The following is a 27,220-nucleotide window of genomic DNA, read 5'->3' as shown; positions in this document are numbered from 1 at the left end:
TAAAATAAGGTGCTTGACTCCAACAATACATCAAATATTTTATATTATAAGTACCAATTTATGCTATCTACTTTGTCTCACTTCAGCCAGTTAAATTGTTGTATTATTTATGATATATAGTAGTAATTAACTTTATCGCTTCACGTATCTATTAAACTTCCAGTAATGTCAAAGTGTTATACGCTATCAGTAGATAGAAAAAAATATATTGACCATTCTGTCGTGAAAAGAGTCAACAAACACATAAACTAACTAGCGGCTATCGTTGACAATGCATTTAAATATAAACAATTTAAATGGCAGACCCGTCTCACGAGAGGGTAACACACGCTACAGCAAGTGATCCTATAGTCTCGCCTCAATAAAGAATTTTCTTTATGGCCATTAAGAAGAATGATGAGCTTTAAGTGCCTTGTTTTATAGATACTAAAATTACCACCAGAGTGCTCCCGACTCGCGCAGGTTCAGTGTAAAAGTCAACAACTACATAGACGTCAAAAAGGTACTAGGTTTTCCATTTGTTTGTTTAATTTTGAGATATTTTATTACATTTTCAAATGTTTGCCGTAAAACAAAAGATAAGAATTGCAGCCCGATTTTAGTGAGAAGAGATCTTGCTACTGTAGGCCATTATTGTACCCGAGCATTTTCATCAAAGCGATGATTGTAGTTATCAGAAAATTGCCTCTGGGTAATGATGAGGTAAACGAATTGTGTTTTGTTCGAGATAGGAAACACATTTTGTGGGTGTGGCTGGAATTTACGATGCTTCCAACATCTAATAATAAGAATTTATGGCTTATAAGATATTTTAGAGAGAAAAGGAACCGTTAGGTATCTAATCTTCATGTACAAACACATGGGAATTATTTTACGTGTATTGTATAGATACTATTATGCGGATACCAATGTACAATTAGAAAGCTTTTTTGTAAAAAAAAATACGTAAGAAAAAAATTGAGCAACCGAAGTCGAGAATAGTTAAAAAAGTATTTGAAAAATACAACAATCATAATTGAAACATAATTGAAATATAAAGTTTATTTAATTTTTCTGCAATAAGTCTACATGAAGAAAAAGGTTAGAAAAAAATAAAACAAACTTGGATGTAGTAATTAAACTATACAAATTAAACACTTTTGTAAGACCGCTTTTTGAGTTCATTAAAAAACACGAATAGTTTCAAGAACATCTGTAGTTCTCGAAACTAGTCGTGTTTTAAATTAATAAACCCAAAAATGTGGTCTCATAGAAGTATTTTATTTTTGTAGTCAAATCACCATGTTATTCTACACAGTTTATTTTAAATCAATTAATAATATTTAAGTAGGAGATTAACTACAAAATATATTTAGAATAATTTTGAAGCTTATCTTCTGAATTGAAATTTTTTATTCAAACTTTATAGTTTAGCTGTCATAATTTCACGATAAATAAAACAAAGTGTACAAGTATACCTACGTTGAATTTAGGGATGATAAAAGATAAACTTAAAACCTTAATACTCAAAGCATTACATGCTCTCATCTTTACGAGTGATATGCATATTACGTGTGGTGACTGTATTTTGCACAGAAGAGTGTATTTTACCGTAGATACGTTGTAGGCACAAAATTTAAATAAACTGGGTCTGGCAAAAATAGGATCAAGAGAGGGTAGATACGTGGTGACTCGATATTGTATTGGTATTTATTTTATATTGAAACTATTTTTTTCGAGCTTCTTGAGTTGCAAATTTTTACAAAGGCGAATTAAATCTATATTATATCTCACGTAAACCGATTAAATTTCATTGGGGTTTCAGTAAATGAAAGTGTATGTTTACTTTAATATTCGTTTGTTATTAATATAGACTGGCACCTGAAAAGAAGGTCTCATCGCCTTGTATTCATATAATAAATAATTCAATTGAAATTCCATCAATTTTAGGCAGTGTCCTCTGTATACCATTGGTTATGGATAAGGTCGGTAAAAGTAAGTTCGTAAATATTTTACGTAATAGTATTTCCAATATATGTTAACATGAGAGTAATAATTTATTATGCTTTTAAATTCGACCATATTTTTTCAAATAAATCAATTCGCTGTAATTTTAAATCCCATATATTACCAAGGCATTTATGTTTGTGTGTATATATGTTTTAATAATTTACATAACAAAGTATGTGATAAATATTTTTCCAAGTACTTAAACGGAATTGAGTAGAAAACGATTATTCATTGAATACAATAGATGAAGTTCTTTTTAGTTATTCGATGCGTACCTAGAATACTAATGAGTTATTTTATATAAGTTTACAATATCACTATTACAATGCCTATCTGTAATAATTTCTAGCATTTTAGTAACATAAGAAATGCAGCATGCGTACTTATAGTACGAGTATAAAACTCAACTATGAATACGTATGGGGACAATATACCTGATAGGTAGGTACCCATAGCGTATGCTGTATAATATAAACACATTGATTTTATCGAGTATCGAACACACGAAAACGTCTCGACTCTTGCCTCTAGGAGTTCGACGCGCTGTGAATAATGAATTGGTTTGAAGCATAAAACATATGGTAGGAAAAGTTTGACATAATCGAAGAAAAGTCTTCAATATGTCCCATTCAACATGCTAAGCGTGGTCTGGCGCCACACAAGACGTCGCTGCTACAAAATCCCCTTCGAAAATGCGCTATTATCATCATAAGTTACAAGAGTAATACGCACGAGTAGGTCCGGACTTACATACCTATACAGTGGAACCTCTCATAACGAGTAAATCGCATAACGAGCAAAAAAATCTGAAAACGTTGCTGTCTTAACGAGCGACATTTTGCATAACGATTTACATAGAAAGGGCTGGTCCCTTTTTCACGACATTCACTTGTGAGCTGGGACTTCTGCACCAGTCAAAACAAAAAAAAATGTTTCGCCAAACGAGTAAGATTCTGAAAGAAACAATGCTCGTTATGAGAGGTTTCACTGTTTTTTTTTTAATTGAATATATTGTTATACAAAGTTAATTTAGAATATTTTTGATTTCAAAAATAAAAACGCGTTCCAATTACAAACGTCAGTATTTTCTTATGAATTTAATTTTATTTGTGATTTTTTTTTGTTTCTTTACACTTTACTTCTTTTAACCATTATATAGGTAGGTACCTACTAAGTGCTTTGTTTGTGATATTTATTACACTTATTAGTGTTTTATATGATTTTAATTACACATATAACAACAAATAAATGATATTCTCACATACATACATAACTTCACATCGCACGACATTATTTGAATAATTACAAAAAAATGTTACATGACGGTAAACAGTTTTAACTAAAAATTTCAGTAAAAATACACATTTACCTGGTTTATATAACATCATTTTCATCATCATCATATTATCCATGTCTTTATAAGCGCCATTGAGGTAGTGTTTTATGAAAATGGCGCTATACAAATTATCCAAATTATTATTTTTATTTTTAACATTATATATCAAATATAACTGAAAATAGACCTAAGTAACTGATTTAGAATATAAGAGGTTTAACTACCATCTATGAATATACTAAAGAAATTATGTGTCTATTATTATTAGATAATGATGGTTGAAATGATAACGTTCCATGGGAAATGATTGATTTCTCGTCTAAAGTAACCGTATACCATATAACGACTATGTAACTCAATTGCTAGAGCAGCGGACTCGACCTCTGAAGGTCCAAGGTTCGTATCTGATAAAATTATTAAAACTATTAAATATTGTTATAATCATTCATTGAATAAATTAGTTGTAACTTGTTCATCGAATTTCAATTAGTAAGAATAATTTTAGAAATTCTTTATTACAATACCTACATGCTTGGTTTAATATTATTTCGAAAGGTGTTAAACGATTTAAATAACCAATTTACGTGTTTGATCTAGTAGATAACTTAAAATATCATAGTTTTAACATTATATAGAAAAAAATCGTCGTAAAACTGATAACCAATTAAATATTCAGGATTGAAAAATATCTATAAAAGTTTTTATGGTTCTTTACTATCATTTTAGAATCTCACGCGTCCGATTGATTACTGTTTTTTTCTTCTTCAAAGTTTCCGTATGTATCTGGTTTTATTATCTAAAAGTAAAAGAAAAAGCAAATGGCGGTCTTATGGGAAGCACAGCCTCCCAATTAACTCTTGGTCTCAGAGCCACGTAAATCAGCGGGAAGAAATATAACGTATTTTTTCTTTCACAGTTGGTCGCAGAACCTGTTTTCCTAATTAAACCAAAGATGGAGATTAGGTATATAGGTACCCCGTACCGCCTCATTATATGTCGTAGTGCTGTGTTTACAGAGCCTTTATTCTCAGGCGGCTTAATACACTTTGTCCCTTTATTAAAAATGTTCAAACATACATTTTTAATAAAAGTAGGCAGGTTCTCAGACACCATGTGTTCGGGGAAGCTATTATGTAAACCTGCTCCGTATGCCAATATCCTACGAAGACCAAAATATTCCCAGGGCTTATATGATTTCTGCGCGGCATTCCAGTTTGTCATTTTTTAGATAAAGAATCCCTTTCAAAGAACGTAATATTTTAATATCATTTGCATAATGACGTTGTCGATTAATGGCGAAGAATCTGGTTTGAAAGAACTCAATTTCTCATTTATATACGGCCCCCTTGGTTAGCAAACGACGCTAGATTTCTTTGAAACATGAGGTCAATTTACGTTTATTTTTATTAATAAAACATTTGAAGCATCTATTTTTGTTGAATATTACTGTTTTAAATGGACGTTTGAAGGGGCTGACTAATTTAATGCGACATTGAAATATGTTGTATGATGAGTTGAAAGTGCCAAGATATGTATGTAGGTACAAGAATGTAAATGTAGAATGTCGTGAAATTTTTCAGTTATACCGTTGAAATATATTTGAGTTTTTGTTTTATGAGATTTGAATGTTTTTGAAAATACCTCGAAAAGTAAATAATTTCTCAAATTTATACGTCTATGGCAAATTTCACTTTAATGAAACAAAAAGAAAAGTTGCCAATTTTTTTGTATATTTTTTAGATAGGCATCTTATCGTAGCAATTTTGTCATTTATTTTTTCCTCTCCTGAAACCTCTAAGGAATTCAAAGTCACGTTCTGTAGGTACGTACTTTCATGAATAGTCACATTTGTTTGGCTAAGTTATATGGAGATCTATTTTAAAAGGGCCATTTTTTTGTTTCTGAAGTGGGTACCGTGGTCAGAAATGAAATTAAACTTTTCTACAAATTGCCAAGCCCTTAAACTTTCTCCTCGGCGCGTGTTCAGCATATCTGAACATTTGTTCCCCGCTCAGAGGCGGTCGATTGCTAGTCTAGCCAATTTTGCCGCACCCAGTTGTTCGAAATCTTTGCTAAATTTGAAGCTGCTCTCAATTTCTGCTTGTGATTCAGGACCAACTAAAAGCTCGAAAATTCCTGAATGCGTACTAAAAAGAGTCTTATTTTAAACCAAAAAATTGTGATTTTTACGGTGTTATTTCAGTAGGTGCAAGGTTGATTGAAGTACCGACAAATAATATAAGTTAAATAAATTAATATCTAATTCATTGTTTATATAAATAATACTGCTTAAAAGGGAGATAATGAGTGAATATTAACGCCTGTATTTACTTTATTTGTATAAATATGAATTTATTTTTACAAACTGTTAAAAATCATATTACCATTAGATATAATAAAAATTGTATTTATCTGGCCAGATTCATTTCCGATCAATTAATACACAATATACCGAATGGAGTTAAAAGTGTAAGAGATGAGAAAACTGCATTTCTATATGATTTTGATACAAACATTAAATAATGTTGTAATTTGAAATTATGTAAATACGATTTTTTTATGTTATTATTAAAATATGATTCAATGTTCTAGTTATAAAACCCAACTCTTTCCCCACTATTTTGCTGGATGTTGACGAAATAAATGTACTGAATTTTATTTCTTACTAATTAAAATATTATCTTACTATTGCCTATAAATAAAATAAACGCTAATTTTCAATACGTAATTAACATTCATTAGGCATTAAAATGCTGACAGTATGTTTTATATTATCTACAATTTTATGACGGTTACTTATATCGTAAAATTAAATATGTTTTTCGAATTCTTAAAGGCCGTTATTGCCGTATTAAAAAAAACAGCATTCGTTCGGTGTTATAATATTAACCATCAAATAATTAACAGAAGCTGTAAAATCTTAGAGATATTAGCAGATAGGTACGGCAAAAGCGATATCCCTAGTTAAACGTCAAAATTTCATAATGTCTAAAATCCTCATATGAATATATTTCGTAGTTATTTATTTACATTACTAACGTTCTTACGCCCAAAGAATTAAAGTAATGGCGGCATATTTCTTTTAATATTTATAACTTGCCTAACACCGAATCACTAATAATAAATTCTTCTTATTTACATGTCATAAAAAAATCTAAAAGAAACACCTGTTTTTCCATTTTATGTTTCAAGACAACTAGTTCTTAAAATATTGGAAAGTTCGTCTTACGTAATACCCTCAAACATAGACAGATTTATTAGTAAATAATCGTAAAATGCTTCTACATAACTTAGAAAGGACATCAACGTCTCGACTTCGAACTTAATAACATGACTGTATTGTTTTAGAATTTACAAAGAGAAACATTTCCTTACTAGTTCGGGTTGAAGCATCATAAAATAACGTATTAGATTGGAGTTACTATATAAACATCCATTTATATAGTTGACACTCATCCCCACTACTGATTTATTATGAAAATATTGTAGACACACTGATTTCTTATTTTTATGTATTTTTCAATACTGTACTATTTTTTATTTACTTATTTGACGTACCTAAACCTTTTTTGCACTTTACACTGTATATGCTGGTATACCAATTTTGTAAACCAGTTATTTTGCTTTATTCGAAACTAGCCAAATTTAAATATTATACTAATTATCATACTAAAAATTTCGATGGTGAAGATAACCGAAGAAATACTATTTATTACATTTATTTTTATTTAAAACATATAGATATATTTAAAATACAATTTTCTTAAAAAGTGTATATTCATTTGAACAACTACAATAAATTGAGTTTATTGATGTAATGAATGGTTATCAACATTTTGAGTGTGTGCACAAAAAAAACTTGTTCACAAATCTGGATTTTCTCCGATATATCCTCTATAGGATCAAGTGATTAAAGTAATCACTTAAACCAGCCTATGACGGTCGTAAGCCCCGCTAATGCCCAGACTTCCATATTCTTCTTCATCTATGTTGAGATGTTAAAAAAATATGATTGGTTAAGTTGAAAACACATATTAACCGATTAGCTTAAAGTGCCAATAACTGGGTTATTTCCCCTTAGCACTTTAATTCATCCTACGCAATGTTAAATGGCGCTGACCTTAGAGTGTAAGGCGCTGACAAATCAATAGTCTCTCTAACAGCTGGTTCTCGGTGCGTAAAGCTTCACATCCAAGGATTCAACACTTAGAACAAACATAAGATTAGTTCCACCCTGTATCTCCCGCGTTGGTGGCTCTCAGTGAATGGAAATAGAAAGTCGATGTTGGTTATCCAACATGAGACCTATATATATTTATGTGAAGCTTACATAATGTGACACCATTTTGTTTCAATATACAGACAAAAAAAACATTTTTACTAAAACGATTTCCGATCCAATAAAATGAAATAATTATAATATATACATGAACATTACTATGAGTCTTAATTTACCTATAAGTATAAATAAATATTTAGTTCATCTGCTTGGTGTAGTAGGTTAGGGCGTTGTGGCCTGTTTTTAAGATGAATTAGTCTCCTGCGATGTTGATTCCCAGCTGTCAATCTATCTCTTTGCTGGTCTGCCCGGGAGTCGTCTACCTTAGGGTTGTAATGACGTCTTGGATCTCGTTTATTTCTCATTTATTTACTGCGTTCAAATATAATGTAATAAATAAGAATGAGGTGCTAGGAACTAGAAAATTACATTTGAAAGTAGGAAATACTTGGAATCAAATCTATTCGCTTATTAAATTTTATTGAAATAAATTATAATGTTTGAGAAAAAATATTATAATCACCATTGATGTAGTAGGTATTTGACGAAAAGGAGACCATATAAAATTCAATTTATATTTTTTATTATATTCATCGCTGTAAGCGGTAGATTACCATTTTTAACAACAAGGAAAATATATTTAATCAAATTATATTAAACAGTAGGGCTGAAAGTTTTTTTTTGTATTTAAAGAAACGTAATTTTCTAAAGTAAGTAAGTAGGTAGGTAGCAAATCATCTACGTAGGATGTTACCTACCTAATTTAGAAATCTCTACAAAGTTAGAGCGACCCCCCCGAGGCACTTCTTAACATCTGTCTAGCAACTTGTCCTACTAATTTATCACACTATCCACCGAAAGGGGTTTAAGTTACGTATACTGCAGTGTGTATTTTATATATACGTGTATACCTAGGGTATATAAAATTTTTTAAATAAAATTTTATAATTTAACTTTAATAAATATTATTTCATTGTTGTAATTTTAAATTCGTAGATACTTAAATTTACGTTTTTCATTTCAAATATTGACAATGAGATCACTGAGCTTTAATAATTATAAAGTATTAAAGCTTGGTGATCACGCCAATTTTTGTAAATAAATTTTTAAGTTATATTTAGACATCGCTATTGACTTCAATACTAATCTTAGCAAAAATAATCTTAATCTATTATTTTTAAAAATAAAAAGACTTAGTTTTTTGATGAATTTATCAAAATAATATAATATATCAAAATGATCCACAAAGTGAATGCTTTCAATATTCAAAACATAATCTTGATCAACTGGCAAATATTTTTTTCGTTAATGTGAAAATTTAATTTGAATATATATTTTATATCTACATATTTGTATGTAAATAAATATCTACATACAATGATTTTATGTTTTTTAAATAATAAAATAGCAATAATTACTTAATTATGTAATATTCATAGTAGATTATGCGTTGTAAAAATATTTCACAAAACTAAAAATAATTATGACAAATATTTCAAGCAATAACATATTGATTATTCAACTTATTTTGTAATTTGCAATTTTTTTCTTAATTAGTATTTAAGAAGAAGCTGTCTGATTTGAAACCGGTTGATATTATAATTAAGTTATAAAAATATATAGGTTCGTTCATATTTATACACTATACACAGTCATTTAACAAAAAAAAAATTATAAATTATAAAAAAAGTAAATAAACTTACATTAGAGGATGTAGATATTCACAAATGTATTTGGGATCTATCAAGGTATTTAAAATAAAATCACTATTTAATTGACACGATGACTTGCTTCAAACAGAGGTGGGTTGAATTATCAAGTTACACTTGAGTAAATTAAGATTATACTAGATGATAATACAAAATGCATGCAACTTACGATTATATTTATCTTAGAAAAACCAAGCATAAAGTTGTAATTAGATACATCCCATCAGAGAGGTAATTTACATTCACTTCAAGAACATAATCTTATGAATATTGTACAGAAATAAGACGGAAACTATAGTATTAACTAAGTAAAAATGTCGTTTTGAGAAAAAATAGTAAACATAATATGCTCCTGGCGATTATTTGCATGTGTTTGAATACCAACATTATCACCCAGACTCATTGACCAATCATAAGACGTAAATAAAATGGCAAGAGAATAAAAATTGTATCCATTCGCCGCATATTACCACACAACCGAAGCGACTAGTGAGTCTTAAAAGTCGCATAAAAATTACAAATAATTGCTTAAATTGGCATTAATTCCGTGGCCTTCTTGTATCATAAATTTTACATGTTATCTTAGCAACACAGTTCACTGGAGTGTTTGGCTATTAATTAAATATTTTATTACAAATCTCTGTTTTTTCGTCTGTGCACAATGTACAATCGCTGTGATAATATAAAATATCACTAAATCAATAATAATGCAGAAATAATGCATGTATTCTAAAAAAATATAATAAATTTCTCGGAAGCTTTATTTAAATTTGTATTTTTTCTGAAATAACATTTATTATTCTATTAACATATACATAAACTTAGATTGGTGTGTCTCAAATGAGAAGTATTTCTCTACATTTCCATATGAGTGTTATGTGTCGTCATTTGGAAAAAAATACACTTAGATAATAAACTACCACATTAGCCATAAAATATCTGACACAATTAGAGATATTTTTAAATATGCAAATATTAAGATAATATAAGAATATAAAACACGTGAGTCGATAATAAAAACAGACAGTAAATTATGACTTGAATTTAAATATTTAGGTAACTGGACTCACTCCACGATCGTAAAAAATACGCAATTAATAAGTGTCTTCCAATGGATTTTACGCACTTTGATAAATCAAAAATAATAAAATACAGAAATAAAAAATATCCACGTCGTGGTATTGAATTTCCATTTTAATATTATTGATAGAGATAGAGGCCGTTTTTCACGCTTACGTGGCATGAAAACATGACTAGTCTTTTAACCTAACGCGTATAAGGCGTGCTTTACGAATAAGCTTGGCAAGGTGTTTTTGATATATTTATGATCTTGACTGAGGCCATGACGAAATTTTGCTCACGAATACTTTCAGAAAAGTCGGTGTAGTAATTTTTCTATGTAATATTTGTCAAGTAGGTATTGGTAAAACGTAAGTACCTACCTACCAAATTGTAGGTAAATAACATATTAAAGCATTAAATTTGTAAATTTTCAATTTCACAACTTCTATATTTTATTGAGAATCACACTTTATATTACCGTATCTTAAAAACCATGTTTTTTATTAATTAGTCTTAAAGAAGAAGTTGTTTCTTAACTGATCGGCATTATAATTAAATTGTTAAAAGATAAACAGTGATTTTAAACAAAGATATACTTGAGTTATAGAAGAATGTATTGCCTTGATATTTTGGTAAAGTGATATTTACCAAGTGAGATTTAAATTGAAATAATAATATTAATGTAAAAAAAATCGCTAAAGGTTCCTACTCACATATTTCTTAAGGTAAGTAGGTACGTGCCGCATTTGTTCTGTTTTACACGTCTAAAATATTTTTTGAAATTGCTCACCCCTATCTACCCACCCCCCATAACCACCCCCCTCCGAGATGATAGTCTGACACCATCTGACCATGATGTCCCCTTTCTCTGAAGGGGACATAGTGGTGTTTTCACCTACCGCCTGCACTCATCCCCTCGTATCCCCCCACTTTCTTATCTTTTCGTCTCCCGAACCATTTTGAGAGCAATATGAAGGTCATCACGTGGGGCCTGAGAGATTTCTCAAATTTCTCGAATATCAAGTGAAGGTGACTGGCTCGTTTAAAAAATGAAACATTCCTTTATTCATGATAAGTATATCTCTAATGGATTCATTCTTACGATACCTTTATTATGTGGGTACAAAGATAATAAAATGGAAAATCACAAAGTCAGTGCTTCAAATATAAATTATACAATGATTCAGGTTTACGTTATTTATTTATTTAGAGTTCAAACAGAATTCAATCACATTATGTAGGTCTAAACTGATTTTGGGTTAGATTTAATTAGTACCCATAGCTATATGCACAATATTCAAACTTTACTAGAAATAAAAAATTATTTACCACTTATACAGAACATGTAGGTACCTTCCTACTTATCTATCTAATTTCACAAAGTATTTTTAAATTTTACGATAAAACTTATATTTTTTTCAATTTTATTTATTATCTCTGTATCTACATTTGTAGATTTTTTTTTAATGTTCTTTATTTCAAATAGTACCTACCTATGTATGTGAGTACGTACATATGTACACATAAACATTATTTGTAAAAAAGAAATTTTAGTTTCACTCTTATTTGTTAAAATTTGTGACAAAAAATTTTGTGGAGTAACTTATATGAGATTAAAGGATCCCATTTTTAAAATATTCGACCATCAAGAAATATAAGAAAATCAACAAAGTACGTTGAATAGAAAAGTTGTTGAAAATAATACGAAAAGGGTTTTTATACTGGTATTTTCGGCTGAAATAAAAGTCAGCCTCTTGGTATTTTTTGAACGCGTAGCAAGGCTAGAATTTTATATTTGCCCACAACAATGTAGATTTATCGATTAAAAAAAAGAACAGAAGAATAAATAAAAGCATGAAAAAAAAACAAAAGCGACTCGAGGCCGAAAAGTAGAAAAGGGAAAATTCAAATTCAATTCAGCGGAACAAATGGGATCTGCGAGGGTGTATTGAGGGGCGAGAGGAGAAGTAAATTGCGTAAATTTTGCCGAAATGTACGCAGGTAAAAAGTAGGGACTCTGAATATTTTCTGCAAGATTAGATAAGCTCCGGGGGTAGGGGAAAATGCTTCGAGATGGGCCGAATTCGGGAATGGCTACAGCGTACAGAGAGTGGCCATTCAGAACGTAAGTTCGCATTTACTTAGCTAAGTGGGCGCACTTAGAAACCTTCGAGACTGGATGTAAGCGAACTAATCTAATTTTTCTAGAATATTCCAGGGTTTACTGGCTTAAGAAATTGTAGCCCGCGGTTAATCAACATTATTTCAACGCTATAAATATTTCTTCTTCTTCGTCTTGTTCAATGTTGAGCGTAGCAGCCTTTATAGAAACTAGGAATTTCTGCATGATTCGTATCCACTTCTATTTGTCCTGGGTCAAATTGAAAGCAAGGTTGAAATGAGACTTCGTCAACTCCTTAATTTAATCTTTACATTTTGCAAGTTGCAGGAGTCCGTCCTATCATCAAATGAGTGAAAATTAATAGTTAAACAAATTTATAGCGCAGGTAGTTAGCAATAGAAGCAAACATAGATAGAAGAAAACTTCGTTTGATCAAGTATTTAAAATACTTGAAAGTAGTCAGGTGAAGAGTCGGAATAATTGAGGATATGTATGGGGAGATGCATCGGAAAGGCGAAAATGTTTGCCAAGACAGATTGGTTTAGCATCCTATTCTCTCTCTACCTACCCCTGCGAGGAAACGGCGTGATGGTTAGTTAGTTAGTTTTTAGAAATTAGGTTTTTATGCACGGTTCGCTTTCATTTCTCCCTATTTTAGACCAATTAGAAAGCAATGTTAATAAAGACACCGCCAACTCCTTAATTACGTCAGTACAAGCAGAATATGTGTGCATGATCTTTGTAGCAAATATATAAATACAAATCTATTTCATTACAATACGAGGGTATATAAAAGAGAATAGAAAAAAAGTTGTTCGTCTTTTAGTATAACGTTAAAATTAATCTTACAGATTTTACGATCTCTTATAATGTTCTAGGCGTCTTTCAAAAATCTCATTTAAAATATATAAGAATTAAAAAATAACGATTTATTTCCCTCACAGTTCATTCGTTTTCTATGGTTGAGTTCACAGGCACAAACATTGACCCTCATCGATAAATTTCATTCTGGGTACAGATGAGGGTTATCTAAAAAACAAATCATCTTATGTAGCAGTGTAGATACCTAAGAAATAAATCTAAAAGTGATAGTTCCATGAAATTTAATTTCAATCAAATTTTGATTTGAATACGTAGTGTAGTGGAAACCATGATGAAGGTTTTGAATTTAATATCAAGGTGGTTTAAATAAATGTTTGTAATTTTTCAGTTTATCATTTATTTAAAATTACCTACTCAAGACTGGTAAGTCTCGAGTAGGTAATCTCATATAATAATCTCACATATCCAGTGCCTTGTTCACCACTGAGTGTAAATAAAGATCAGAAGGAGACATAAATTAATATATTTAATGATCATTTCCGTAATTTCTAAAAAAAAACGAGACATCAAATTATTGTTAATCTTTACGTATATGTGAGTGAATGTCGGGAAAATATGTCTACGTATGTGTTATATGACGTTAAAAAATTACGGGAATATTTATATTTTTATCATTATTATTATATTCTTTGAATATGTAAAATAGTTAGATCAAAAATATATCTCTGTGGTGTATCTCGTATATGCCTAGAGATTAATTTTTTCAAATAATACATTCTATCCGTCTATTCGCACAAAATATTGCGATGATTCTGTGAAATAAAATATATTGCTACAACTTAAAATTATTTAAATATTAATACTATGTTACTGCTATATTCACAAATGATAAAATATCGCGAAAAAATTCCGGTATCTAATTTCCGTGAACTTCCAAAATGCTCCTCGCACCTTCGTTAACACGATTCTAAAGCTCGGCTCACAAGTATACAGAATGGATTCACTTATGGCTCCAAATAACAAGCTTCAAGTGGAACGAACATTAAAGACCTTCAATTTATGCATTTGAACCGATACAATGTGCCTTTTGAGTGCTTACGGTCGGAATATCGAGGATTATTTTAATTTTCTAACCATTCATACAGCCATGAATCGTGCTTTTAAAATTATTTTTATACCGATTCTATAAAAGATAAGAGTTAATGAAGAAGATCTTATTATTATCCCATAAAATTGGACTGAAACTCTGCTTCATTAATTATTCTCTTAGGTACATCCGACAGTGATTAATATAGTGATACATCTTAACCGATGTAATATAATTTTTGGGTAAATTACGAATTATTTCAGGCTAAAAAACACGCTCATATTTATGTAAAGGGGTTTTTCATTAAGAGCGCTCGAACGTTGAAATCAAATCTTTCTCCTTGTCTTCAAAATGTCTGAAATTATACAATGTAAGAAAAAAATCTCTTAAAGATACAATACTTATTTAATAAGCTCCCATGTGTGCAATTTTTGCAATAAAAACATGTTACCTCTGCGTTTACTTTTTCAAATTTCACTTGAAAATGAAAAATATGATTTCATTTTTTTCTCAGCAAAATTGCATCTTGGGACATCTGACTGCCATTGTCCAATTTCTTTTTATGCATATACAACAAGTGAACTTTCTGTTTTCAACCCCCGAGAGAGGTGACGCACATAGTACCTAGGTCCACAGAAACCTACCCCTCAGAATATTTATTGGGGTGAATATTTCTACATATATACATACCTGCATTCGTTTCGTGTTTCACCCCTCTGCTTCATTGTGATTGACACGATTCGTTTTTCTATGTGAAGTTTGATTGTGGAGGAGGCTATATATGTATTTTATTTATCGGCGTTAACACGTTATAAAACGAATTTATGTTATCAAAAAAAAATAATGATGAAATAAACGATTATTGAATGTTCGTGACAATACTCATTCACTGAAATAACAAACAATCAATAATGCATTTCTAATTAAACATATTATTCAATCTAAATATTTTTTGAAGTAACTTTTTAAATGTAAAACGCGGATATTTTTAAAGGAAAAGTCCCAATAGATATAAAGTCATGAGATATATAATCTTACATGTTTCAAAATTAATAATGAAATGATTCTTTCATTATTATTATTTTAACTTGAATTTTTTTAATTAATTAATTTTGTACGTTTATGAATATCTGTGTAATCTTACCTTTTAATCTTTCAATCAGTATGTTTTATAGTTCAAAAACTATTAAATAATAATATATATTATATGTATATATATATATATATATATATATATATATATATATATATATATATATATATATATATATATATATATATATATATATATATATATATATATATATATATATATATATATATATATATATATATATATATATATATATATATATATATATATATATATATATATATATATATATATATATATATATATATATATATATATATATATATATACATATATTAATATATATATATATATATATATATATATATATATATATATATATATATATATATATATATATATATTAATGTACTCTCCAGAATATGGAGAGCAATCAGCAACAAATTGTCGCAAGTAAATCTTGAGGGAAAAATTGATTTCATTTAAATTTTCTCCAATTTGAATAATAATATCCGTGTTATTTCGAAGTTACGTTTTCTGAATCCAATGATTCAATAAATAAGAAATGTCATTTAATCAAATTGAAATCTAGTGTAACTACCTGAAATGGAAATCAATTCATTACCATTGTAGATATTTGCGTATTTCTTGGGTATTTATATTCTTTTATAAATATTTTAAAAATAAAGGCCTTAAATTGAAATCTAACAATTAACTTAACATGACGAAAAACGTACCAATACCTACAGACATATTCTTATATCGGTATAGTTTCATTATTTAAAAAAATAAGTTTATTAAAAATACAAATAAAAATTCAAGCTGCGCTTACGTTAATGGAAATTGCCGTCTTGTAGAAAAGTTAGATTTTTTATAAAAGACTCGGAAAGTTGGAGATGAAATAAGGTAGGAAATAAAATTTCCCGACAAGGTGGGAGAACTGTCTTGGGTTTTCTGAATTCAAGACATAAACTTCCCATTTTATAGGAGTAAACACCCGACCTAGGGGCAGGTAGGTACGCAGCATAGGAACTATCCTATTCCGTACCACCTGAAACGCGGCTCGCTTTCATAATTCATCTAGGCTTTACTTTGTATACAATTGCCACATAAAAGTTAATAATAAAATATTTTAAATAATCAACATCAATAAAATAATGTACGAAACTACTTATCACAAAAAAGACAGCGTTAAAACAACGAAATTAATTAATCATCATAATAACACACTCGTACAAACGGCATTTATTTATGTAAAGAAATATTTTTTTAATTTATTTTATAATTTTAGAAGCAATTTTTTCACATTTGTAAATCTGTTTGTAGATTAAATATCACGTATTTATATATTCCGATACTCATTATATTCTTAACACAAATATTTTTTGTTTAAATTATAAAAAAAACATAAGGAATTAAAATTCGCAACATTATGGATGTGTCCAAATCCTTGTTCACAAATCTGGGTTTCTCCACATTGGTGTTATTTTTTAATTTAGACATCTCAATAAAGATGAAGAAGAATATGCAGTCTGAGTCTAAATGAGGCGTATGACCTGCCATAGGCTGGTTAAGTGATCACTTTACAAACATGTAACATTCACAATTCTACCCATGATTGACAACTACCAATAATGTTGTCAACCAGGTTGTAAGACATAATTACAATGGTGAATATTACACGTCTGAAAAGTTATCACTTAACCAGCCTTAGATAAATCATAACCTCTGTAAATACCCCGATTTACATATTTTTCTTTATCTACTTATGTTGAGGTGTGGAAATGTATTAATAATCGTATTACGTAGAATTCGTATATGAGTATCTACATATTATTTTAATTCTTTAAAATAATATCAATGGTTGAATTGTAGCTTAAATATTTCACTATCGGGAACTTTTTTACGCTAAAATTTAAACAACTTTCTTGTATGAAAAGTGTTTATCAGCAAATGAACGATCAAACCCCAGTTGTATAGCGGATAAAATCTTTATAAGGTTTTCATTTTTAAAGTTATAGCTTGTTTTTCAATGTAATGAGAAAGTACTGTAAACTTAATCGTAATCTTTACTACACTTGAGTTTAAAAAAATACAAGGTGGGTATTAAAAACGAATAAACTAAAAGGGTTGTAGGTTTTATGGTTTTTAGAAAAAAATGTTTAAAAGCTTCATTCTTTGCAGAGTTGAGTAGCACCTACCTACACAAAATATATGTGAAGAAAGAATTTATTTTTCAAAGCAACATACTCGTTCGGATATCTGAATATTCATATATTTATAGAGTTTTAAAATTATTTTATATCGCACAGCTGTTGCCTGTAGCCAAATGGATATATAACAAAATAAATAAATAATATTTTCCTCCTTACACCCCACTTTTCCAACCCTTACGATTTCTCTCTTTTTCAGAATACACACAAACGGGGGTGAAAGTATATGGGCGTCTAAACAGCGAAGGAGGCTTTGTCCTTATGTTTTGAGAGCAACGAAGAATGCTCCAAAAGCACAAGGCTACAAAGCTCATATTCCTTAACGACTAATTACGCCGTTCTTTTAAAACGGAATGCTGTTTGTATGTTAGCAACATCATTTTAAAAATCCTTTCACGTGGAACGAACACAAAACCTGGCAAAGAATATCTTCTTTTTTAGAAAAAATACGTTTTGTTTGAAAATACAGAAGAAATGAAGAGTAAAAAAGAAAATTTGAAAATGTTTGAAATATTTTGGACTATTTCTAACAAAAACACTTAAGTTTAAGTTTTGTTCATATCAGCTTGATAAAATAATATGAGATTGCTCATTGCTTCAAAAAATTTTTAAATCAATAGCATATTTATAAACTTAAATTAAATAATACTCATTCATCAATCTCTCTATAATCAGTCGACCATTTTATAAAAAAAAATAAAATGATAGTGATTACTTAAAAAATAATCAAAAATAAATAAAGCCACCAAAAAATCTACGATACTTTTGCTGTTATTAAAATTAGCACTAGGAAAAATATAACATTCATATTTTTTACTCACTTCGGATTTGTAAGTGTTATTATAAATATTTTAAACGAAACGATTTATTTCAAATACGAGTATTCACAACATGCCCTAGATTTTTATTTTTACATTTAATTCCTCAGTCAAGTAGTTTTCATTTAAAAATCTGTAGCCAACATACTAATCAATACATCCCTAAAAAGAAAATATTTTTTATTTAAGTAACTTAGTAAATACCAATATTAATAATGGTATTTTCTTTGTAAAACTTAAATAAAAATGCATAGATTTTACCATAAAGCGACTGCCGAATCAATTATTGAAAACAATTATTTTTCTGGAAAACATATATTATTATTTTTCTTGGAATCGTAAAGTTGATGCTTTGTTTAATACTCGTATAATGTAAAGAGAAAGTGTTAGAAATAATGAACGTAATACAGAAGTATTGAAGAAGCAAACACGTGTTATTGTTTATTCTAAGGGAGGTTTCTTGCGGCAGTTGTATTAAATTAATTTCAGGCAACTGTGGTACCTACGCTTACTCAACTTCTAAATTAAAATTGGATATAATTTACGGCCTTCTACCAGCCGACGTCAATACAAGATTCGAGATTAAAATCTGAATTGTTCCTTTGCAAAGGTAATAAATATGTATTGTATAAGTAATACAAAATAAAGTTATGTACAGATTGGATTATCCTCTTGTTTCCTTTTGAGCTTTTAATTAAATTTATTTTGGTTAGCCTAGGCCAACCATTATTAAACAGAAAGATAAGGAGTAACTACGATCAATCCGGCTCCCTTTGAACAGCCCCTTTAAACATTGAAATATTTAATTTTTAACTTAAATTTCCCTACATCTTAAAATCTATTGTGACACAAGTTTTGATGCATTCTAGAATACTTTCAATCACCGTATAATGAAAACAAAATTACACGAAATACATCGAAATACGTAGGTAGGTAGGTACCTATCATAATTTTTTTTAATAGTGGTTTCATATTTACTTATTCAATTTTTTGTTAAAAATGGAAAGATATTATTACAATATAATGTGACTGCTGAATCAATAATGAAATCTCAAATTATTCCATACCTATGAAGTATTGACTGAATTTAGAAAAAAAAAGAAAAATAATCAATGTAACCAATAAGAATATATTATGACTCAAACATAAAAATGGAATAAAAAACCATGGGATTTATCATTATTTTTTCATCTAATCTCTTCTTAGACCTCTTACTTATTGAAATTTAAAAGCGAATGAATGTTTCCATTTCTAAAATGCATCTTTCTCTAATTTCAGATTAATTCAAGCTAAGTCAAAAGGAAACAGCGGAGATGAAAAATATCATTTTGTCGCAATATCGTCTCTAAAGCTATGGAGCGAGACATAGAAGTTGAAAGTTATGGCGGGGAGGAGTTGGGTGGTGATACCATGTGCACTGGTTGTAGGCAATAGAATGAATTGCATTCAGAAGGTAAACAATCTAATTTAAACTTGAATGCAGCAATCCAATCATGTGAGCAGCGTACTTTATAGGATTATAGGGGATGTACGTACTACTGAGCAGGGGCGAATTTTAGTTTAGTGAATCAAAGAAATTCAGTAAGGGGTAGTCAACACAATAAGAAAATGTCGATTGTAATAATCCACCTAGAAATCGAAGACTTTCAAAGAAATGTTTGTGATGTTTGCACTTTTTGACTGGAGAAGCTATATTTATCCAGCATACTTATTAAATTGATTTGATAGATAGAATCAAGTTATATATATATATATATATATATATATATATATATATATATATATATATATATATATATATATATATATATATATATATATATATATACTACACTTGTCTGTCCTTACATACACTTCTAGCTTCCATTTCATCTATACATCTAGTTAACACCTATGTAATTACCTATTAAGCCTACAGGAAAACATTTGATTTATTTTCTCTTTTTCTTTGAATTATTTTTCTTCCTTTTCTGTCATAACTTTCTTCCTCATCCAATGGTGCAAAGGGTACTGTATCAAATTGATGCTATGTTCGTTGATCGTATGAATATGATCGTAAATTACACTAAAAACAAGGTGACTAGACTTACGTTTTCTTCTGGAATACTAACTTAATTGGCAATTTATACTCAATTAAATAATACCATAATTTAAATAATTTACACTTTTCTAAATAGCTTAATTATGAAAAATATTTTTTATCACTATAACTTAGATATGAATTACTAAATATTAAAAATATATAAAAAATAACTTATCGCAAATTAGAATAAATACATCAGTACATTTCAGATGTACTGTTTTGCCGATGTAATTTTAAATATAAAACCAACTTTAAAGGTTAGATAGCACTCAAGATAATTGCTAGAAACGCTTTATGAGTTGTTTGTGATTAGACAATGTTTATCTCAGGGTAAGAACTTTCTCGTTACATTACATCTAATATATTCTGCATATAAACATTTCGCATCTACATTTGTAATGCCGTAAACAGTTAGTAAGTAGATACGGAGGTGCCCTTCAAACTACTCCTGTTTAATTATTTAACTGGGATACAAAGCCAACGCCTTCAGTAAATATTTTTTGTCTCCATAAAAGTGCTTAGTACTAATGCTACTAATAGAATACTATAGATTTTAAAATCTATACCTACTTTTCTATTACATCAAAAGTTTAAATCATTAGAACATTGATGTTAAATAACTAAAAATTTGCTTGTTTATTTCAAATATCATTTAACTAGTTAGTTACATTATCTTACTAATCTTTTTGTGTATTTATGCAAAAGATTTTTTAAACAATTTTCACAGTCTCAAACACATATTAAACCTGCAATACTTTCATATAAATTAAGAATATACACACTTCTTGTATCCCTGTAGTCATTAATTTTTTAGGAAATTACCTTTTCTGTAATGGAAAAAAATCAAATAAACTCATCAATAAAAGCAATTTATTTCATTTAATGATTATTTTAAAAGTTTTATGAATTAACAATGCAATTCATACTATCTTTTTACCACTAGTTATATATCAATTTATGTGGTCTAATTAATTTATTGACAAAGTGTATACGAATTCGTTAAAAAAATTCAAAATAAACACCTATTTTTAAAATGAAACCCTTAGCATTATTTTGATAACAGTACGATTGTTACTTATAAGTTATAAATATTTAATTTTTATGGATATTTTTTTAATATTTTGGTTACAAATATTCATTTTATGAGCTCAATTTAAGTTATTTGACCTTATTTGGTAAATACCTATATATTAAACACACCTTAAATTTAAATCTTGTATGTAGGTACCACTTATTTATGAAATTAAAACAAATTAATTTAAATTTACACTACACCAGTTCTCCATTTTCCTTTTTGATATTCTCTGCTATACTCACAAGTTACTGCGATAATTTGAAATCCTTCCACAATAATCTCTGGTTAGATCAGTTCTATTTGCAAATGCTAATTTGCGCTGGTGACATGCCACTAGGAAGATAAAACGGCAACCGCAGCAATAATAGGCTTACACGTATCTAGACACGTCTGAATTGGAGCTTTACACTCGTATTTACAAACAAATGTGTAATACAAACCGTTTTGTTCTTCCAGAATTTACACGTGCGGGAGCTGGAATGGTGTAGTACTGTAATGGCGGCCGTTCCAGGGCGGGAAATCTACCAGAGTAATCCAGAATCCCCCCAACCCAATCCCGGACAGGATGAAAGGAAATTTACGGGGTTCGTTATCAAACTACCAGCCCTGAATGTTGGCGAGACCTATTATATTACAAGTCAAAAAGCCAAACCGAATAGTCCCAACCGCCTACAAGGTTCACAGTAAAAAAGTTGTAAGCACCACAAACCGCCTAATAAGATACAACTCTTCAAAAATATATTATTTTCCACTTGCTATGATTTGAATTCTCAAACATGGAATTGTAAGCTTGCGTGATAACTCGCTGTAAATACATATTATTCCAACAGCAAAATTTATTGTAAATATCGTAGATATTTCGATTCTATGATATTATGAAAGTTTCGCTTTGCGGTGTCAACATATTTCACGGATAAAACAACATTTATTTTCATAAATTGGAACCGATCAGAGAAAACGACGCAACTTTATATAAAAGTAAAACGAAAAGCTTTTAATTCATATCAGCCTTCGGCAATAACTTCCCGGAAATTTCTGATAAATTTTCTTGTATTTTTGTAGCATTAATTTAAGTTCACGAAGAAAGTGCAACCGGACGGATAAAATGTTTCATTCAAGGTAATGGTGTTTTTGAAAAGTGATTAATGCAACCCAGGTTTTAAATACTAACACTAAACATAAAATAATAAAAAAGCAAGATACATTTGAACGTACCAACATTTGTTATTCTAATCACATACAATTCTTAGATTTATTTTCATTTTAATATTCTAAAAATAACAAAAAAAAATTAAAACTATACATCAATGAAATTTAGAATAACATAATTAATTGGTTACAAAATCATTCACCATAAAAAACTAAAAGGATTTGAAAACTTGACTCGGATAGAAAACATATGTTTTTTTCTTGAAATAGTAAACACAGACTAGAGCATTTTTTTTCTTTATTTGATTGTAAAACTTATTCCATATTCCTACCTTCTTTGAACGAATATTGATAAAAATATTGACAAAATAAATCGATCCCCTTACTTACAATAAGCGATATGAAATCGGTTACTGAAATCGAAATTTATTTTATTATTAGATTTGTTCTTTAATGCAGTAGGTAGGTACATATGTTCACAAAAAAATATATAGGATAAAGGCAAATTTAAAAGGCATATTTGATGAGGTTGACTGTATAAAAATTAAGGTAACTGTATGAAAAAACATAGATACACCTATCAAAGTACCTACGTTGTGTGTGATCGGCAAATTTTCAGGTGTGTTTGCACTTAGAGTAGGTGGTTATAAATAATGATTAGCAACCTGATTGGAACCCTCGTAGTAGTATCAACCCCCGGGAAAAGAAAAATCGCTTATCTGGTAGAACCGGGGTTGGAACGACAAGGGTTAGTAATGGGTATAAGGGTAAAAATTACGAAATCCAAAAATAACCTCCGTTCTCTTGATAATGTAATACATTTAAGCTCTCGCTACAGATGGTGCTCTCAAAGGGAGATGAGACAAGCTCATTTCGGATTCAAAAACCTGAAACATATGTACATAGGTATGTATTTAGGATGGATACATTGGTACATATGATATCCTTGGTACATATGATACCTACATAATGCAAATCATATATAAGGGTTTGAGGTATGGAAATGAACTTTATTAGTTTTGACCGGGTATTTATTTGAACTGTGTATAAATAAGTCCAAAGGTATTTTAACCTAGGGACCAAGGGTGGGATGGAAGAGGCTTGGATAGGATCGCACGAGCCACTTGTTAAAACAGATTTTTGTTAAATGCGTCAATATAACTTACTCGAAAATTTTCATTATACGTGTGTGCTTAATTAAACGTTTGACAGAATTACTTATAGGTGCAACTCATCTTTATTTTAGTGAGCATAGTAAACACTTGAACATACAAAGTAAATACTTTGTTTTTTCTGTATTGATAAATCAAATTACGTTTTTTTTTAAATCACTGAGTATTCTTTTTGATTCCATTTATTGTTATTACGTCTCAAATAGTAAGAAAAACATTTAATGTTCCTCTCCCTTTCCGTCTTTATTTCCCACGTTAAAATACGACTGCCTAATCAGTAATAGTTACCTAAATTATCTTACACCAGTAGGTATTTGCTTATTTTTAAACATGCCTTTTGTAATTTTCTTGATTGAAAATGATTTCCCCAGTGTACGTTCCTACTTATGTACCTGCATACCTACTACATATTTATAGACTGGTCTCACATACCACCCTATTTAATTGTACTCATTAAAATTATTTTCGACAAAATTAAAGCATCGTATAAAAACAGTTTAAAAAAATACTAATACTAATATCTATTTATTTGATCAATTTATAACCTTTGGAATGTATATGCATGCACTCGCTACCATGAAATTGACTTTTAAATATCATGTAAGAAATATCATGTCCTTGACATCTAAATGAACGACGCGCAATTGAATTTTAATAACTTTTTCTTAATATTGATGAAACTTTAATTAAACTTAATTCTTAAGATAATCTCCGCATGGTGCAAATTATTTTAACTACTGATAACGCCAGAATATTTGCTAATTAAATATAAACGAGTATACCTAATTTATTTTAACCATTACCTACAAAAAGCCATTTGCATAACATTATCGAATTTCGTTTGATATGTTATATTATAAATACTGGTTTAATGACACTTATTAGATATATTCATTAATATTTGTTTAATGTTTGCTGTTGACATACTGGTATACATAGTGTTTGAAAAGAAAACATTATATTTTCATGCTGATTATTTTTATTTAAACAAGCTTTTATATATATTTAACAAATAAAGTAGATTAAACATTTGAAAATGACATAGCTAAATAAATATTCTTCCCTCTCCCAGTACAAGAACATAGCCGTTTTTTGGAGAGGAACAGCGTAACTAGTTTTAAGATATATATATATATATATATATATATATATATATATATAGATATATATATATATATATATATATATATATATATATATATTTATATATATATATATATATATATATATATATATATATATATATATATATATATATATATATATATATATAAATATATATATATATATATATATATATATATATATATATATATATATATATATATATATATATATATATATACATATATATATATATATATATATATATATATATATATATATATATACAGTATCTACTCAATGAATTAGGGCCACGCAGAATTTCGCGCAATTTCTCAATTCAAACAGGAATAACTCAGAGAAAACCTTGAATAAAACAACATTGAATTTTATTTACACATGAACACTTTATTACGCTTAAATTACGCATATTTTTTCATATAAATATAGTTAGTATTTAGTATTTCCACCTTTGGCAGAAATAACTGCCTCAATTGTTTTTGGCATACTTAAAATGCACTGTTTTATCATGTTTTTTATTTCTTCGTCTTCTGACCAAATTTTTTGAATATTTTTTTTTAGACAGTCTACTGTCGGATTTGGAAATGAGTATACCTTATTTTTTAACATGATCCATACGTTTTCTATAGGATTAAGGTCCGGAGAATTTCCAGGCCAGGGGAGCAAAGGCAGATTTTTGTTAGACAAAAATTTTATTATTGATTTAGCCCGGTGGCAAGGTGCCCCATCCTGCATGAAGGTGTATGGACCTTCTGTTGGGTCGAGTGTGGTAGAAGGGCAATAAAATTCGTTCGAGGACCTGCTTATAGGAATTTTGGTTCATTGTTCCTTCCACGAAAAACAACGGCCCAGGTAAATTGTTAATAATACATGACCATATCATTGTTGCAGGGGGGTGTTTGATAACTTTTATCACACAGGCCTCATTGTAACGTTCCATTGGTGTTCTCCTGATGAATCGACGGCTCTCTGTCACGGCTTCTAACCGGCACTCATCACTAAAGATGACCTGAAAAATAATGAAAATTTAAGTTTAATTCAAACATATAAGTTTATTTACTAAAATGATATGTTGAAAATTCAGTTTAAATAAATACCTTTTTCCAATCATCTACCGAGTAATTTCGATGTAGCCTGGCCCATTTTAATCGATCCGCTTTCATTCGTGGTGTCAATTTTGGTACTTTTACAGGGCGCCTGCATTTCAGATTTACTTCGTAAAAACGTCGCCTCAGTGTTGATACCGATATATTTATACCCTCTTCTTCCAATTTTATTTTTAATGTTTTTGCTGATGCACAACGGTTTTCTAAGGTACTTTGAACGATTTTTCGATCAGTCCTCGGTGTTGTTTTTCTAATCCTACGACAGTTCTTTCGCCGATTGCTGGTGGCGGGTGACTGATTTTTTATTGATTTTGAAATTCTGTCCACTGTTTGACGAGAAACGTTTTCTTTTTTTGAAATTTCTCTATTAGATAGTATTCCTAATTTCAGTAGCACTATAACACTAGACTTTTTTTCCTCAGAAATGTCTTTACTTTTTCCCATTTCGTCCTTTTCAAAAAAAACACTTGTGTTTACAAAAAAAAATTATATTTTATGTACTAAAATTAAAAATTAAGTTTTTTTCACAAGACACGATAACTATATAACCTCTTTGAACAAAACAACAACCAAAACTCAAGAAACTTCACTAATAAATGAGATAGGATTATTTTTTGAACTTTCAACTATCTGTCTACCTGTGCTAATTAGGGACCTTTCTCAGAAAAAGGGTTTGAAATTTTGTAAAGGGTTAAATAATCCAGGTATATTTTACATATTATTGAAAGTAATATACATGATATTAGATATCAATAGAAAACTTAAAGTATTTATGTAAAATAAATATAATAATCCAAAAGATTTCAGAGTATTCAAAAAAATAATGGGTGGCCCTAATTCATTGAGTAGATACTGTATATATATATATATATATATATATATATATATATATATATATATATAAATATATATATATATATATATATATATATATATATATATATATATATATATATATATATAAATATATATATATATAT

The 27,220-nt window shown here is 29.0% G+C and overlaps 1 protein-coding gene and 1 long non-coding RNA gene across 2 annotated transcripts in view; one reads left to right on the top strand and one right to left on the bottom strand.

Annotated features, from left to right (window-relative positions):
- Positions 1-27,220, bottom strand: part of LOC148310979 (uncharacterized) — a 313,791-nt gene that overhangs the window by 107,507 nt on the left and 179,064 nt on the right. The gene's annotated exons all lie outside the window — the stretch shown is intronic.
- LOC148310980 (uncharacterized) lies at positions 370-22,758 on the top strand. The gene is made up of 3 exons (XM_088257394.1): positions 370-502; positions 19,809-19,983; positions 22,145-22,758. The coding sequence occupies exons 2-3, from the start codon at positions 19,912-19,914 to the stop codon at positions 22,373-22,375; spliced, it is 303 nt and encodes a 100-aa protein (XP_088113520.1). The 5' UTR covers positions 370-502; positions 19,809-19,911; the 3' UTR covers positions 22,376-22,758.

Source organism: Brachycentrus maculatus, unplaced genomic scaffold, assembly GCF_059751285.1.
Source record: "Brachycentrus maculatus isolate JH-2025_06_01 unplaced genomic scaffold, ASM5975128v1 h1tg000081l, whole genome shotgun sequence".
Classification (NCBI taxonomy): Eukaryota; Metazoa; Arthropoda; class Insecta; order Trichoptera; family Brachycentridae; genus Brachycentrus; species Brachycentrus maculatus.
Note: the sequence above shows the minus strand (reverse complement) of the source record. Positions and strands in the feature narration are given on the sequence as shown.

What these genes read in the sequence shown, in the direction of transcription:
- LOC148310980 (XM_088257394.1), top strand. Translation starts at nt 19,912, where the DNA reads ATGGCGGGGAGGAGTTGGGTGGTGATACCATGTGCACTGGTTGTAGGC. An exon ending in GAATGAATTGCATTCAGAAG is followed by an intron (nt 19,984 to 22,144) that starts GTAAACAATCTA and finishes TTGTTCTTCCAG; the next exon opens with AATTTACACGTGCGGGAGCT.